Source organism: Neoarius graeffei, chromosome 13 (genome assembly GCF_027579695.1).
Source record: "Neoarius graeffei isolate fNeoGra1 chromosome 13, fNeoGra1.pri, whole genome shotgun sequence".
NCBI lineage: Eukaryota > Metazoa > Chordata > Actinopteri > Siluriformes > Ariidae > Neoarius > Neoarius graeffei.
In genome coordinates this window covers 117,517-133,552 of record NC_083581.1, presented here as the reverse complement: position 1 = coordinate 133,552, position 16,036 = coordinate 117,517, and the positions used below count along the sequence as shown (strand labels likewise).

Sequence of the window (16,036 nt, the reverse complement as noted above, 5' to 3'; positions counted from 1 at the left end):
CAAAAGGTCAAATTGTGTTTTGTCATTTTGGTAGGTGTTTCCATATTTTTTGCCAATACTGGTAACTTGTTGTGTCCTGTTTGATCCCAGTCCTGATGGGCACCTCTAGTCTCAACCAGATGCTCAGTGAACCTTACTGGCAAGCTTTCTTAGGATAATTTTTATACAGTACTAATGTACTGTATATGGTCTTGGATAGACACACACAGATTGCACACACATTTGGGCCTCATTTCTTCCTGTTGTGTTTTCTCTACTCTCAGACTGTGAAGTTTGCAAATCCTTCTTCCTCAACAAATGCGAGGTTCATGGGCCACCCCTCTTCATCCCCGATACTCCTGTTCCCATGGGAGTCCCTGACCGAGCCAGACAAACACTTCCTCCTGGGCTAGAAATCCAGAAGTCCAGTATTCCTGATGCAGGCCTGGGAGTGTTTAATAAGGGGGAGACTGTTCCAGTAGGTGCACACTTCGGCCCCTGCCAGGGAGAGCTGGTGAACCGAGAGGAAGCCAAGAACAGTGGAGACTCCTTGGTTGTGAGTTTGTCATAAATTTTATAATAAAGATTGTATATTTTTATGTAACAAAATATGATGACTAGATGAAGGTAGCTCCAATTAATATCAATTTCTTCTTGCAGATGGTATGTGGAGTAGTGGTGTAAATCGCAAGTTTGAGCACAATGCGGTCCGACATCGGTTCTTTTAGCCAGTGTGGTGGAACTTGCCTGTTAATAAAAATACTAGTAACACCTCAGTGCTCAAGTTGTCGGTGTCTATGCATCAGCCCTGTGATGACCTGGCGACTTGTCCAGGGTGTACCCTGCCTTTCGCCCGTAGTCAGCTGGGATAGGTTCCAGCTTGCCTGCGACCCTGTAGAACAGGATAAAGCGGCTAGAGATGATGAGATGAGACAGTATATACCCGGTGTGCTGTGAGACAAAGTGAAGTGTGCTGTGGAATTTTGAGCAACTCCATGCATTTTCATGCAGGCTCATGAAATATATATTTTTTTTAAATACAACAATGACTGTACTTTTTTTCATTAAAAATGTTTGTAGGTAGTCACTTTTTTTTTTTTTTTTTTTTTTAATCTAAATGGCCTTTAATTCCATTTTGAAAATAAATTTGGCTCCAGGGAGGAGGATTATTATTGTAGCGACCAGAAAAGGCAGTTGCTTTAGTTGTTGCCAGTTCCACAGAGCCTTGCCAGAGTGCAAAGGCTCATGGGGCTGTTAATGTTAAAGCTTGGAGAACATTAGGGGCTAAATAGCAATGAGCCACCTTGACCAAGACTCCTGCAGTAATTGACCACCTCTGTCCAGTATTTCTGTTAGGCATGTATCTTGTAGTAAAATAAAACATCTAGAACCATGTTATGTACAGAGCATAGGATGTCACATAAGTCAATCAGTCCCTATCCCAGTCCACCATCCCACCTTGCCTGAAGTCCTCTACCATCTTCCATTGCCAAAAAAAAGACCATTAGCAGCCTGAATTTTATTTATTTTATTTAGCCTTTTATTTAACCAGGAAAAAAAATGGTCCCACTGAGTTACAGTAACTCTTCCACCGGGGAGTCCTGGCCAAGACGGACGGCAAAATAGTTACACATACACAAAAGACAGGACAAACCACAACTACACTACAGATAACCTACTACACTCACTACATAACATGCTACACACACTTCATAACATATTACACACACCAGCTCAGTAGTAATGACAGACTATAATTAAACAAAGTAACACAGACAGCTAAAAGCAAACAAGAATCCATAGGTTTAAAAACAGTTGCATAGCTCAGTTAAAGCTAATTTCAACTGGTTTTTAAAAATGTTAATGGAGGGAAGAGTTTCAAGATTTAGGATGGCCTGAGATTCATTCCAGACATTTGGTGCAAATGATGAAAAAGCTGTTTTACCCAGTTCTGTTCTTGTAAAAGGTGTAGTAATATTTTTTCTGATGACCTAGTCCTGTAAGCACTATTTTGATAAAGTAAACTGGAAATATAATGGGGTAGTTTAGCCATAAGTGCTTTTGCAATAAAAATCAAAGCATGGACTTTTCGCCGGAGGGAAAGAGATGACCATTGCACTGTTTCATACAGAGTACAGTGGTGAGTCCTAGCCGATGCACCTGTGATAAAACGCAAAGCTGAGTGGTACAATACATCTAACTTTTTTTAGTAAACAAACTGGAATGCATATAGCTTGTCACCATAATCCAGCACTGATAAGAATGTACTCTGTACCAACCTTCTCCTTGCAGTGTAAGGAAAACACTTTTTCATTCTAAAGAAAAAGCCTAGCTTTGGTCTCAGTTTTTTACAGAGACTCTCAATATGGACACCAAAAGACATCCTATCATCCAACCAAATGCCCAGGTACTTGTAAGAAGATACTCTTGTCAATTATTGTGCCATCTTGTATTGACACAGCGAAGTCAACTGGAGAGCGTGAGTTTGTAAAAAGCATTTTTTTTTTTTTTTGGCATTCAATACCAGCTTCAACCCTATAACAAATGACTGGACTTGATTAAAAGCAGTCTGAAGTTGTGTAATTGCTTCCCTTACTGTTGAGGCTGAGGCATACAAAATGGTATCATCTGCATAGAGATGAACCTTTGTCTGCTCTAGCTCCCTGCCCAGATTATTTATATAAATGGAAAATAAAATGGGGCCCAAAACTGAACCTTGCGGGACCCCCATTGTTACTTCCTGTAAGGAGGATATAAAATTATCAGTGGCAACACATTGGGTTCTGCCACTCAGGTAGTTTGAGAACCATCTTAGCACAGAGCAACTGAAGCCAATACTTTCCAATCTTCGCAGAAGATAATGGTCCACAGTGTCAAAAGCTTTGGATAAATCAATAAATATTGCAGCACACGACTTCTTGCTATCCAACGCATTTACAACGTCATTTGTTACTGAGGTTACAGCTGTAACTGTACTGTGACCTTGCCGGAACCCAGACTGCATAGGATTTAAGATGGTTGTCAGTTAAAAAAGCTTTAAGCTGTTCATTTATAAGGGACTCAAACAGTTTAGCCAGGACAGAAAGTCTGGAGATTGGGCGATAGTTGTCCAATACAGATGGGTCTCCACTTTTTAGAAGAGGGAGGACAAAGGCAGATTTCCATGACTTTGGTATAGAACCACTTTGGAGGCTAAGATTGAAGATGGAGGAGATAGGGCCAGATATCAAATTAGCAGCCGTTTTGAGAAAGGCTCAATCTGGTCTGGGCCAGCAGACTTCCTACAGTCCAAACCTAAAAGAGCCTTTTGAACTTCGAAGGCAGATATAGGTATAAAATTAAAACTATTTAGACTTGTGTTGATACAGTCTGAGATAGGGGTTACACTATTTATGGTGTTTGCTGGAAAAGTTAACTGAGTGGCTATTCCAGCATTAATAAAGTGCATATTGAAAGTATCTACCATACTTTGCTTGTCCCTAATTACACCCTGCCTAGATGTTAGAAATTCAGGGATAGTGGGGGGTGGCACATCTCCTGAGGAGGATTTAATTACTTTCCAGAATTTTTTTAGGGTCACTGAGGTTTTCATTTATGAGATTAATATAATACTCACTTTTTGCGCTTTTTATTAATCTTGTACATTTGTTTCTTAAAACCCTATAATTTAACCAATATACATCAGTGTTGTATCTTTTTGCCTTGACCCATGCTTCATTTCGCTCCCTAATAGCAGTTGCAACTGAGTCAGTAAACCAGGGATTGTCCCTGCCCCTCACTCTATACCTTCTAAACGGAGCATGTTTACCAATTATGGCGATAAAAGACTCCTTAAAATAATCCCAAGCCATTTCAACATCATCCATAAAACTAACTCTGTCCAAGTCACTGTGGTAGATGTCATGAAGAAATGCCTGCTCATTAAAACGTTTAAGATTTCGTTTAAAAATAAATCGCGGCTTGGTTTTAACCATTTTTGCAATCTCTAACACATGCTGTCATACAATGATCACTAACATCATTGCAGAAAACACCAGCAGCAGAAAATTTGTATGGAGCATTAGTCAAAATCACATCAATGAGGGTAAATTTGTCCATGCGTTTTGGATTGAGACGTGTAGGTGACTTTATTAGTTGTGTCAGCTGTAACGCATCACACATGTCCCTTAACGCTGATGAAGATGATAGCCAGTCCAAATTCAGGTCCCCGATAACTATATACTCATTGGACAGCTTACTCAAAAAGTCAGACAGCAGGGTAGTTGCTTCAGCTACAGCCGAAGGTGGGCGATAGCATCCAACCACAGACAAGGAAGCGCAATTGGGGAGATTTACCCTGATGGCGCACAGTTCGAAAAACTTTGGCTTTGTAATTGCTTCAACGAAACAACAGTCCAGCGACACCTTTGCGTATATCATTACTCCCCCTCCTTTATTGACACGGTCTGTTCTAAAAATATTATACCCTTCGATGTAAATCATATTGTTCGTGATTGAAGATTTGAGCCAAGTCTCTGTTAGTACGAATATGTCACATTCAGTCATTTTAGCCCACAGACGAATAGTGTCGATCTTATTTATCAGACTGCGAACATTGACGTGGATAAAACGCAAGCCACCGCTATTTTTCAAAACGTCGGGGCTCGAAAGCTCAGTTAGTTCTGGACCTGGGTTGGGATGTATGTTACCTGATAAAACCAGGAGAAGGATAATCCAAATACCTGCTGATCTTGCTGTGCGAGTGATTCCTCGGTCTTGCCTGTCACAGATGGACTGAAACTGGCTCAGTTCTGCCCAGCTGAGAAGTTCACATTCACGCAGGGGTTCAGTAACAGAGCCAGGACGGAATGGTGTAAATCCGTATGCATCAGAGAGCAGCAAGGTTCCAGAATTTGGGAGGACAATCCAAAAGGATGATGCAAATAATCCATCACCAAAACCAGATCCCAGGGCGCTCATAGACGGTGCGTTAAGCACAAACGCAAGCAACAGGTAAACCGGCAGTTTCAAGTTATTGATGCAGCCAGACCTACGTGACTGCGTAGGCCTAGACTTGTGTTGCTGTTTATGGCTTTCCATTTCCACAGTTATCAAAATTTTGTTACCGGAGTGAAGAAATATTCATGATAAAGCAATATTCCAACAATTAGTGTGATCCAGCCAATGTGTAAAGAGCACAAACACAGGTAGACAGGAGGACGCAGACACAGACAAACGTGGAAACGCCTATGCCGTCATCTGAATGACCACTGACCAGTGGCACTTACTCCCGTCATCATGAAGCGCTTTGAGCAACTGGTTCAGACTTGAATCATCTCAAGTCCCCCACCCATGTTAGACACCAGTATACTTGTAGAGCTAATGGGTCTACAGAGGACGCCATAGCAACAACTCTCCACACTGCCCTCACTCACCTTGAGCAGCAGGAGAGCTATGCTAGGCTGTTCTTTGTGGACTTTAGCTCAGCATTCAACACCATTCTCCCTCACAGACTGGTGTCCAGCCTGACAGACCTGAGACTGTCTTAATCCATCTGCCTCTGGATAAAGGACTTCCTGTCTGATTGCCTCAGCAATGGCTCCCCACTCTTCACCCTCTAGTCAAGTCAAGTTTATTTGTATAGCGCTTTTTAACAATAGACATTGTCGCAAAGCAGCTTTACAGAATTTGAACGACTTAAAACATGAGCTAATTTTATCCCTGGAACCAGACTCAAAAGGGAATCCTCATTTGGGTGATAAGAGACAACGTGATTTCTAACATTTTTAACATGAAATCAGTTTTGTTGATGTTCTAATTCTTCATTGATGGAAACTTGAGTGCAAACTGTTCATGACAACTGCAGTCCTAAAGTTAGCAAGTCAGCTGTAGTCCTCAGCCATAAAAGCATTACTGTAAGAGTCCAGAGCATCGTCCAAGTGTGACTTTCAACTGTCCATATGGGGCCATCCTCCACAGGAGCGACATGATGAGACTCCAACCAGATGTAGGGCATCAGAATGGATCAGGCAGGTCTGAGGAGCAGAAGAGGTCAGGATTGCCATGTAACTCAGAGGGACAGATGGGGAGAGAAAGAGAGAAAATACAGGTTGTTGGGTATGCCCAATGTCACCTGATGAGTAGGAACCGTATACATATTGCACTGAGCACAAGCAGGGACTCCGGCAACTGACTGACAGCATAACTAAAAGGGGAGAGCCAGAAGGTAACACAGGCATGAGGGGCCCCGGGACATAAAACAGCAGCCACTACAGAATCAACAAACTCGAGCGAGCAAGTGAGTGGGGAACTGACAGCATCCATACATCCCAGTTTACCAAAACACTGTCTGAGGACCCTCCAGATCTTCTCCTTTCCCTCATAAACATTCTTAACAAAAGGCTTAGCTAAACAGATATGCGTTCAGCCTTGACTTCAACATGGACTGTTTCTGATTCCTGAACACTACTTGGAAGGCTGTTCCATAACTGTGGAGTTTTGTAAGAAAAGGCTCCGCCCCCTGATGTAGCCTTCACTATACAAGGTACCAGCAGATAGCCTGCACCTTTTGATCTAAGTAGGCGTGGTGGGTCATAGAGGAGCAGAAGTTCACTCAGGTACTGTGGTGCGAGACCATTCAGTGCTTTCAAGGTCAAGAATAGTATTTTACAATCAATGTGAAATTTGATTGGGAGCCAATGCAGTGTGGATAAGACAGGGGTGATGGGGTCACATTTTCTAGCTCTAGTAAGGACTCTTGCTGCTGCATTTTGAACTAACTGGAGCTTGTTTATGCACTTATTGGAACATCCAGACAGTAAGGCATTACAATAATCCAACCTGGAGGGAACGAAAGCATGAACTAGTTTTTCTGTGTTGTGTAGTGACATTGAATTTCTTCTCTTTTGAATTTCTTCTCTTAGAAATATTTCTGAGATGAAAGAAAGCTAACCGGGTAATGTTATTGATGTGAGTTTCGAATGAAAGTCCGGGGTCAATAATCACTCCGAGGTCTTTTACTGCTGCACGTGAAGAAACAGAAAGGCCATCCAGAGTTACTGTGGAATCAGAAAACTTACTTCTAGCTGCATGTGGTCTGAGTACAAGTACTTCAGTCTTGTCAGAGTTAAGCAGAAGGAAGTTAATAAGCATCCAGTGTCTAATGTCCTTCACACATTCCTCAATTCTGTTAAGCTGGTGTCTCTCATCTGGTTTTGCAGAAACATACAACTATGTGATAACAGTGGAAACTATCATGTTTATGAATAATATCACCCAGAGGTTTTATATATATATATATATATATATATATATATATATATATATATATCAGGGCTTTACATTAACTTTTTTGCTCACCAGCCACTGTGGCTAGTGGTTTTCCTGAGTCGCTAGCCATTCAGCCTTTTCACTAGCCACAATTTTGTTGCCAGGAAATCGCAGTTTTTTCTTCACCATGATGCGTTAAAGTTTGGAAGATCTAGATTTAATCATGAATGGCAGCATATAATGTATCTGTACAGTAGCACTCAAGTATTCAGTGCTGTTAAGGTCGCTCCCTCTATGAAAACATGGAACCAATTCAGACAAAAATATAAACAGAGTATTCTGTTTATTGAACTCAAATTCAAGCCCCTTACAATATGAAATATCGTATATGAAAAATAACATTCAGTACAATTGAACTGATTCTAATATTAAAAGTCCAATTCAAAACATTTATCATTGAAAAACATTTGATGTTTTGATATGCAAGTACTGTGTATTATGTATATTATGTATTATCTATTGTGTGTGTGTGTGTGTGTGAGAACATGTGTAGAGAGAGACATTAAATGTCCTCATTACATTCATCGTCAGATGAGTCTGAATGGTCCATGAAAAATGGTCTTCATGACCTGAGGCTTCCAGCAGGTCATAAGTTGATAGCTGGGGCGGGATCAACTTCTTTACAATCACGTGAACGTTTCTAAACGGCAGCTCCATCCTCTCCAGCTCAGCTGACTTCATGACAGCCAGGGACTGAAAGCAATGCTGTCCTGTAGTGAACCAGCCGTCTTCGCCGGTTTTGATGTTATAGTACCGATGTGTGCATTTGACTTTTCATGGTCGTTTATAGTTTTGAGTTTAACATTACTGGTGCCTGTCTTTGCCAGACTTTCTACAGTCTTCGCAGTACATGGTATTTTCGGTTTTGCTATGAACGAGCCAATCTGGGCAGCACGGTGGTGTAGTGGTTAGCGCTGTTGCCTCACAGCAAGAAGGTCCAGGTTCGAGCCCCGTGGCCGGCGAGGGCCTTTCTGTGCGGAGTTTGCATGTTCTCCCCGTGTCCGTGTGGGTTTCCTCCGGGTGCTCCGGTTTCCCCCACAGTCCAAAGACATGCAGGTTAGGTTAAAAAAAAAAAAACCAAAAAATGAGCATACATTTAAGGAAATCTTAAAACACATTACACGGATTGATAAACTGATTGACTCTAAATTGACCGTAGGTGTGAATGAGAGTGTGAATGGTTGTCTGTCTATATGCGTTAGCCCTGTGATGACCTGGCGACTTGTCCAGGGTGAACCCCGCCTTTCGCCCGTAGTCAGCTGGGATAGGCTCCAGCTTGCCTGCGACCCTGTAGAACAGGATAAAGCGACTAGAGATAATGAGATGAGATGAGATCTCTTGTGTGATGTGTAATTCACCCCTCTCATTTAAATATGGCGAACATTTTTCGGCGCGCGCTTGGCGCATCACAGACCTCAGTGATTTTAAAATGCTGCTCCGGCCCTGCTCACTTCTGCCCCTTTTTTCCTGAGCAGCAGGGTTTGAAACTCCAGCTATATGCTGCCACACAGTGCGCTTGTCAGTCGTCAGCAACTTTATTGCTTTGTTCATTAACCGCAGGTTACCGTATCATTTGATTTTATCTGAGATGTTAACGAACGTTCTAAACAATTCTAACATGTTGTCAGAATGTTTACGCAGGTGCTCATGGGAGTTGTAGGCGTGTAATATTACATTGCAATGTGTTTATTATATCAGATGCCCTCAGAGAAAACTACAATTAAAACATATTGTCATACCACAGAATAAACCACCCGCCAAAGGGGCTAGTGAGACTAGTCATTACCCGCCAAAGCCGAAATTTACCCACATTTGGCGGATGCTAATGTAAAGCCCTGAGATATAAACAGGGATGAGACTTTTCCGCTGATCGGCGGATTTCTGACTTTTTCAGACCAAAATGATCGTTTTTGAGATCGATGTAAATCCGTTGAGAAATTTTCGGGGGGGGTATGATTAACGATCTGTGGTCACCTTATAACGCAGACATCCCAAGTCTCCCGGAACTTCCGGGAGTCTCCTGCATATTGATAGAAGCGAGCAAGAGCGTGCGCGCGCGCGCAACATTTAAGGTCTGCATCATGCATCTTAGAATGTGCGCGTGCGAGGGAGACTGTGTGCAGTGTTGCCAGATATTGCTGACGTTTTCCATCCCAAAATATGTTCAAAACCCGCCAAAATGCACTTAAAACCACCCAATGTGGCAACACTGCCTGTGTGCCTGTTCATGTAGCGCATGCCAGACAAAGAGCATCCTGATTGGGTTACTTAGCAAAATAAGCCAATCAGCTTTCAGTGTGGGCGGGCTTTTATCCCTTTTCTCGAGGACCGAAGTTTTTAGTTGAGTCAGTGCAGCCGACAGGACCGGCGTAGCAGAGAGAGAGCGCGCCCCAAAAAACCAAAGTACAAACCCCACTTCACCTCAGATTACACAAAAGAATCTCCCTGTCTAATAAGGGTAGAAAATAATGACAGTTTCGCGCGATGTACTGTTTGCAGCAGTGATTTCAGCATTGCCCATGGTGGCTTAAATGATTGTAAAGGACATGTTGAGGTGAGGAGTATCATTTCATGTGCGTTATATTTAGGTCAACAGGCTGTCATGAAAAGACCAAACTTATTGAAGATTTCCGTAAAGTAACAATGTATGAATATACATCATATATATCAAATACACGTCATATATGTGTGTATCTTTTTATAAATGAGGTTAGCTTGTCTAATGTAGCATGTTGGGGAGAATCATAGTATCATATCTATATTTCTGATAAAATTTTAGGTATGATACCGTGTATAACTTTCCTACTTATTGCTCATTTCATGGGGGGGAATTGCTGGTGTGTGCCGCGCGGGAGCGTCTGTCCACATTTTTTTAGGCCGAGATGAATTTATAGTTTTTGATTTAAAAAATTTTTTCCAATTTGTAATGCCCATTGTACATGCCTGTTCTTTAACTCAAAATCACCATCTCGATCTTCAAATTGACCGTATGGTATATGCATTACATTACACAACATCCTGTCCAGATAAAACCTAGTTAGTACACACAGCAGTTGAAAGGGAAGTGATAAGTGATGTTGAATGTTGCCTGCTTAATATGCAAGACCTCCTGCTACCATGATAACATCAGAAGAAAGCTTAAGAGAATTATATGACAGAACTTTTTTCTGGTTTGCACTTCATTTTAAAGGATTAGAGTATTCAAAGACATGAATAGCAAAAATGCAGAAATATAATACTGTAGAGCTCGTTTATATTAAAAGGTGCATTGATTTTTTTGAAATCATCAAATGTGAATTGATTAAAAACAAGTCTCTTGTACCATATTAATCATTTTCACCTGGTAGTCCACCAAGAAGGGGAATTTATTTCCAAATACATTGCAACTTTTTGCTGATAAAATTGATGGTTTTGGGGTAAAAAAAAAAAAAAAGCCAAAAATCATTAGCGCCTGGAACCCCTGGGCCATGGGCCCCGCCCTGGTTTTTTCAGACTTTTTAAATATTTTCCATTCTCATCTCTGTATAAAAAATGCAGTATGTCTAGAAAAATCACCATTTACATCAGCATACTGATAGCGATCAGTTAAATAAGAGCTGAGCCAGGAGAGGGCCGTTCCCTTAACTCCCACAACATTTTCTAGCCTATCCAGAAGAATGGAATGATCAATGGTATCAAATGCTGCACTAAGGTCAAGCAACACAAGCAGCAAGACACAGCCCTGATCAGACACCAACAGTAGGTCGTTTACTACTTTAACCAGAACTGTCTCTGTGCTATGATGAGGTCTAAATCCTGACTGATACATTTCATGGATGTTATTCCTATGTAAATATGAGCATAACTGCTGTGCCACGGCTTTATCCTAGGATTAAACAAGTTGTTGTTCTACACTTACGACTGCACCCTGCTCGCTCCTGTAATGACGACATATTTGCGGATGATACTACCATAGTGGGGCTCATCTCTGGGGGGAAGGAGTCTGCTTTATCAGCACAAGGTTGAGCAGCTGTCTGGGTGGTGCTGAGTCAACAAACCTGGTCCTCAACCACTAAAACCAAGGAGCTGATCATAGACTTCAGGAAAAAGAAAACGGACTTTCAGCCTATTCTCATCAGTGCACAATATGTGGAGAGGATCCTGGACTTCTGGTTCCTTGGGGTGCACATAGAGGAGGAGCTGACCTGGAGCTCTAATGCCACACAGTGATGATGAACGCATAGCAAAGACTTTACTTCCTGATGATCCTCAGGATGAACGACCTCCCTCAAAAACTGCTTGTGTCCTATTGTTGCTCCATAGAGAACATACTTACATACATACTGCATCAGTGTGTGGTTTGTCAACTGCACAGGAGCAGAGAGAAAAGTTCTCCAGAGGGTTGTCACCACCACCCAGATGATCATCGGATGCCCTCTTCCCTGCCTGGAAGAGCTTTACAGTTCCTGCTGCCTCAAAAGAACCCTCAGTATATTAAAAGATCCGTCCCACCCCAGAAATTCTCTGTTTGAACTGCTGCCCTTGGGCATGCAATTCAGGTCAATTAAGAAATGGACAAATAGACCCCTTGCACATGACGTTACGCATCATGTGATTGTAGGTAACACAGTCCCTTTAAGGACTACAACTCCCATCACCAGCTTCCGCGTTGACCTACGTCACATCCTCCATGAAAGCATAAGAAACCCGGAGACTCCTAGCTCCTCCTCTTTTGGTGCCGTGATTTCAACACGGACACAAGGAGGACTTCTCTCTCTCCCGCCTGGATCCCAAGCCATCTAGACACAGAGATACCCTGCACCAGAAAACCAGATAAAGATGTCTTTTTCTTTCTTGCAAGAATCACAGTTTCGCGCTTTTCTTTGTTTACCTTTGGCCACGGTAGACTCTAAGATCACGTGATTTTTAAACTCCGCTTGAGTTACAAACGGTTTTATTCATTATCAGTACGTACAACTGCAGCCCTAGCAGTTAATTTAAAATTGGAAGCGACCGGATCCTTCTGATTTTTAATTCTCTGTGCACATTGTTTGATCAGAGACTTTCTTTCGTCACGAGCGACCACGCGTCGGACCCAGAAACACTCTGCGCTTCACGGAGCGACTCGCGTGCTTCACAATGGTGAAACTCCAAACGTCTCGGAACATCTCTTCATAATTTTGCGTAGAGGCAAAATACTGAGTAAGACTGGCAATTTTGGGCAAAAACCTAGTCTTAGGAATTAGCTTTTATGAAGTGTGAATTTAAACTCAGGAATGGTTTAAATGTGCACACTGTAAACACGCAGCGTGTTGAATTGATTGTTCCATTTTGTTTTAATCTCTCAATTGTTTGATAGGCTTTGCATGCTTTCTCTCTCTTCCTGTCTAACACTTTAATTTCATTATTACACGTATCTTGACTGCATCAAGATTTCAGTGAATTTGGTAATGTTATAAAGCTAGTGGATTAGCTGCTACGGCTAATTCTTCTATCTTATTAGCATCCAGAGATAACCGTATTGTCTCCAAAGGACTTTTAGGCCTTACCACATGGTCAAACACACCTCAGTTAGCATCCCACGCTAGCCTTTCTTTTGCTAGGCCATAGGCCTCATCACGTGGTCAAAAACACCTTAGCTAGCATTCCTTTATCTTAGCTAGCAACACAACGCTAGTCTTTGCCTAGGCCCCAAGGCCTCCACCACGTGGACTCACACTCACTCACTCAAACACACCCTAGCTAGCATTCCTTTGTCTTAGCTCTCTTGTTTTACTTAGAAACATGTGGTCACGCAGGCCTCACAAACATCTTAGTTAGCTACCAAAGCTAACTCTTTTGTTCTACTTACGTGGACACATACACACACAACACACACACTGTATATAGATTCCAACTGATATTATCCATTTTTATCTTTGTTATAATAAATTAATTTATTATTGAAACTGTGTTTGTGTTTCAATATTTCTGAAGTCAACCAATCTCCAAGAATTCAAAGGTGCATATAGGTTTTGTAATATGGTAAGTGATCATAATAATTTGGAATATACCATAATTTAGCTGTAAATTAATGGTATTTAATTAATGAGACTGATCCAATGAGACTGATTCCATGAGTGATTTAATGATATGAGGCTGATTCAATGAAACGATTCAATGAGACTGATTCAATGGTATGATTCAAATGAGACTGATTCAATTTTAATTATTAACCTTCAGATTTAATGAGATCACTCAATTAAACTAAATGCACCTACATGATAATTGACCCCCAGATGAAGAGACACCAGTTTTCGTGTAAGCAAGGCTTAACCAGTCTTAAATATGGTTCATTTTTGCGCTGTTTTTGGTTGTTCCAATCATTTAAATCGAGGAATAGATAAAAGATATTACCATTTCCCTGCTATGAAGAAAAATGTTAACAAAGCCCATGTTTACATTCGACCGTATCAGCGGATCATCAGATTAACGTTTTTAAAACGATTAGTGTGCACACAGCAACACCAATACACGATTTGCGTGCACACAGCAATACCAATACACGGATACGCTCGGCTCCGCAGGCATCCTGCGCTCCAAATCACTCTGCCCTGAACAGCGAGTGCCCTCTGGAGGGTGCGCACTCCGGCCTTGCGCAGCTCACAGAGCACGCGAGTGAAGTGAACAAGCTGTGTTTTCGGGACTGAGCCGCTGTGTGTGTGATCCCAGCGCACATCACTTACCACTTGCAAGTGGAAGGATGGCAAGCCTAAAGACTACACAACTACACAATGGCCAGTATTTGCATCAGTGTTTGCAGTATTTTCATACTTTTATATTCTTTAATGAAAGGTGATACAAGGCGGAAGTCCGCGCCGTTTTTCAGCAGTCGCGTCACATGACCAACGCCAGCAAATCAGGAAGGTGGATGTCACAGTCACGTTGTCCAATGAGACGCTAGCTAGAGCTCAGCACAGCGTATCCGCGTATTCTGAATGTTTACACAGCACCGGAGCTGACACGATCTGGATTGAATACGTGGACGCTGGCGGATTCCCGTTTCCAGGCGGTTTAATGTAAACGGACAGTGCATCCGCGAAGAAAACGAGACAGATACGGTCTAATGTAAACGTAGCCAAAGAGAAGCAAATGCTTCAAGAACAATGAAGAAATGAGTGGTTAAAGAGAATACAGAGAGAGGAGCTAACCCTGAAAATTGCAGAGAAATTTGCGACTATTTAAAATGTATTTTTTTAAAAATAGACAGGCGCAACAGAGTATGGAAGAGTTTGTTTAAGAATCTCCTTTTATTTCTGCTCACATTTGAATTAGTTTCTTCATGAAGGTGTTCAGACAAAATCAAATGATTTTCTTCCAGATGAACCAACTTCCTCATTCGACATGGAAAACCCAGATTGGACACCAAACAAACAACCCTGACATAATTCGTTAAAAAACCCAACAAGGAGCGACATGCTCCTGATGCATCCTGAAAGAACAGAAAAGATTAAGAGCAAAAAGCGCTGAAGCTTTGCTTCTGTTATCAGAGGAACTCAGTCCTGTGCAAAATGTCAACCTGGAGCCAGAGTGTAGTAATGAACCTACAGTTTGAGAGAGTTCTACACAAATGCACTGAACTTTACAACAGCTGCAGGCATGTGAAATGGAAATAAATTGACTAAGGCAGGAAAAACTATTTTGGATAAAATTGTTACTGTCTGTTGCACACTTATCAACCTGTGTGACTCAGTTGTGCCTTTTGAATAGAGAATAAATAAAGAGGGAACTGAACATGAACAGTTTATTGAAATTATTATTACAAGGGTGATTTATAGTTAACTATATGATTATAGTTAGCTACAGTGGTGCTTGAAAGTTTGTGAACCCTTTAGAATTTTCTATATTTCTGCATAAATATGACCTAAAACATCAGATTTTCACACAAGTCCTAAAAGTAGATAAAGAGAACCCAGTTAAACAAATGAGACAAAAATATTCTACTTGGCCATTTATTTATTGAGGAAAATGATCCAATATTACATATGTGAGTGGCAAAAGTATGTGAACCTCTAGGATTAGCAGTAAATTTAAAGGTGAAATTAGAGTCAGGTGTTTTCAATCAATGGGATGACAATCAGGTGTGAGTGGGCACCCTGTTTTATTTAAAGAACGGCTCTATCAAAGTCTGATCTTCACAACACGTTTGTGGAAGTGTATCATGGCACGAACAAAGGAGATTTCTGAGGACCTCAGAAAAAGCGTTGTTGATGCTCATCAGGCTGGAAAAGGTTACAAAACCATCTCTAAAGAGTTTGGACTCCACCAATCTACAGTCAGACAGATTGTGTACAAATGGAGGAAATACAAGACCATTGTTACCCTCCCCAGGAGTGGTCGACCAGCAAAGATCACTCCAAGAGCAAGGCGTGTAATAGTTGGTGAGGTCACAAAAGGCCCCAGGGTAACTTCTAAGCAACTGAAGGCCTCTCTCACATTGGCTAATGTTAAGGTTCATGAGTCCACCATCAGGAGAACACTGAACAACAATGGTGCGCATGGCAGGGTTGCAAGGGGAAAGCCACTGCTCTCCAAAAAGAACATTGCTGCTTGTCTGCAGTTTGCAAAAGATCATGTGGACAAGCCAGAAGGTTATTGGAAAAATGTTTTGTGGACGGATGAAACCGAAATAGAACTTTTTGGTTTAAATGAGAAGCGTTATGTTTGGAGAAAGGAAAGCACTGCATTCCAGCATCAGAACCTTATCCCATCTGTGAAACATGGTGGTGGT

General features: G+C 41.6%; 1 protein-coding gene across 9 annotated transcripts in view; it reads left to right on the top strand.

Annotated features, from left to right (window-relative positions):
- Positions 1 to 15,017, top strand: part of LOC132896316 (histone-lysine N-methyltransferase PRDM7-like) — a 72,572-nt gene extending 57,555 nt beyond the window's left edge. For 8 of the 9 annotated variants that reach the window (XM_060937059.1, XM_060937058.1, XM_060937056.1 and 5 more), the window contains 2 exons: positions 264 to 535; positions 14,627 to 15,017. In XM_060937059.1, coding sequence (XP_060793042.1) covers positions 264 to 535; positions 14,627 to 14,701 — 347 coding nt within the window. In that variant the 3' untranslated portion in view covers positions 14,702 to 15,017. Of the gene's footprint in view, positions 1 to 263; positions 536 to 639; positions 756 to 14,626 lie in introns of those variants that run through there. The other variant, XM_060937053.1, reaches the window with a different exon arrangement.
- The last annotated feature ends 1,019 nt before the right edge of the window (positions 15,018 to 16,036 follow it).